Below are 1678 nucleotides of genomic sequence, written 5' to 3'. Positions count from 1 at the left end.
TCCCTACACCAACAGAAGTTGGTCCCGTGCCTTTGAAAGGCCATTGCGGAGAGGGGTCGGTTGCAGGGCTTGCAACTGGTGGATTATAGTTGTGCCTTCTGCCATTCCCAGGAGGGCTTAGCCCTGCCCCAAGAAGCTGAAGGAAGGTGGGTGTAGTGGGAATAGGACGGCCCAACCCTCTTCTTCGTTTCTTCCTCCCAAGCATACCTCAGGAGGAACGCGCGGGGGCCTCGCAGACAGCGCTGCAGACAGCCTGGGCCCTTCTCTCGAAAGAGGCGGGCGCCGTTAGCCCACCTGCCTGCCTTGCTCCAGGCGCTGGAGGAGGGTTGGTACAGGCGCAGATCCAGAGCCTAGGACTCTGCGGACTGTTGGGCAGCCCCCGTATCCGTCCCCTTTCTGTGGGCAGCACCCTGTGCACGTATGCACCCCTCCACCAGCAGCCAGTTTTCATAACAAATGTTTATTTTGGATACTGGCGGCTTTTCCACATGGCCTGGATGGAAACGATAAAGAGTGAAGCGCGAAGCTGGGGTGGTGCTGGGCGCAACAGGCAAGCTTCACCCCGCTGTCCTTAGTAGGGAAGAGCACCAGGACTGGGCATTGCCTAACGTGAGACTGTTAAGTGGGTGAGCAGCTCTGGGCCTGGGGACGAGGAGGACAGGGTGGCTCCACAGCCCCGTCCCAGCCTCCCAGGTAGCGGAGCCCAGCCATGCTCGGCGTGGTGGGCCAGGCCTCCTGCTCAGTCTCTGCCCGTAGCTGCCAGGGAGGATGGAGGCGCTGCCAGAGATCTGGTGCTTCAGTGTCTGAAGCCTGCAGAGCAGCTCCAGAGAAGGCAGCAATGTCTGTACCGTTTGTCCATGGCTGGCTCAGGGTGAGTTTTTTTCCTGCTCCCCCTTGGCTCGGGGGTTAAAGAAGGCCCTTGGGGGTGGCGGGGAGGGAAGCGTGGCAGCGTCAGCTGGCTGGGAGGCACCCCCCCCTCGCTACTTCTCCTGCATCTTCTCCAGGATGGGCACGATCATGTCAAACTTGGGGCGCTTGGCTGGGTCCTCGTTCATGCAGATCTTCATCAGCTTGCAGATGTGTGGGGATATGCCAGGGGGGATGGTTGGACGTAGCCCCTCCAGTGCCACCTGGGAGCACGGGAGAGCAGGGCAGGATCAGAAATCTGGACCCAGCCCTGCCTTCGACAGGCACAGCCCATACCTCTGGGAGGAGTGACGGTGGGCTCTCCTTCCGTGGGCCTTGCCTCCCCTCCCTGCTGGCTGCTCAGGCCCCGTTACGCCCTGGCTGATCTGGTCTGGACCGATGCATTTTGCCCAGCCCTCTCCTCACCTTCATGCCTATCTCCATGTTGGACAAGTCTGCAAACGGCACCTCGCGGGTCACCAGCTCCCACAGCAGCACCGCAAAGCTCCACATGTCAGCCGAGCGCCTGTTAATTTCCTCTGGCTTCTTCTGCAAGGCTGTAGGGAATCCAGCAGGGCGGGCTGAGTGGGGCTGAGGGCGAGGAAGGGGCCAAGCAGCCGGAGGGGCCTGGCTACCGGGCGCTCACCTTCTGGTGCCACCCAGGCTGGTGCATACATCCTCCCTGGGCACTGGAAGGAGAACTTCACGTCAGCCATGCTGATCCGTGCTGTCATGTCCTCGTCGATCTGGGGAAAGAGGGGGGGTCAGAGGG

At 61.4% G+C, this 1678-nt stretch overlaps 1 protein-coding gene across 1 annotated transcript in view; it reads right to left on the bottom strand.

The window, feature by feature from the left end:
- Nucleotides 1-695: 695 nt before the first annotated feature.
- Nucleotides 696-1678, bottom strand: part of ILK (integrin-linked kinase) — a gene marked incomplete at its 5' end in the record, with an annotated part of 1175 nt that continues 192 nt past the window's right edge. The window contains 3 exons of the mRNA XM_009576406.1: nucleotides 696-1130; nucleotides 1333-1463; nucleotides 1553-1652. Of these exons, the coding sequence (XP_009574701.1) occupies nucleotides 981-1130; nucleotides 1333-1463; nucleotides 1553-1652 (381 nt within the window). The remainder of the gene's footprint in view (nucleotides 1131-1332; nucleotides 1464-1552; nucleotides 1653-1678) is intronic.

Source organism: Fulmarus glacialis, unplaced genomic scaffold, assembly GCF_000690835.1.
Source record: "Fulmarus glacialis isolate BGI_N327 unplaced genomic scaffold, ASM69083v1 scaffold40230, whole genome shotgun sequence".
Lineage (NCBI taxonomy): Eukaryota > Metazoa > Chordata > Aves > Procellariiformes > Procellariidae > Fulmarus > Fulmarus glacialis.
This window is presented reverse-complemented; position numbering and strand designations above follow the sequence as displayed.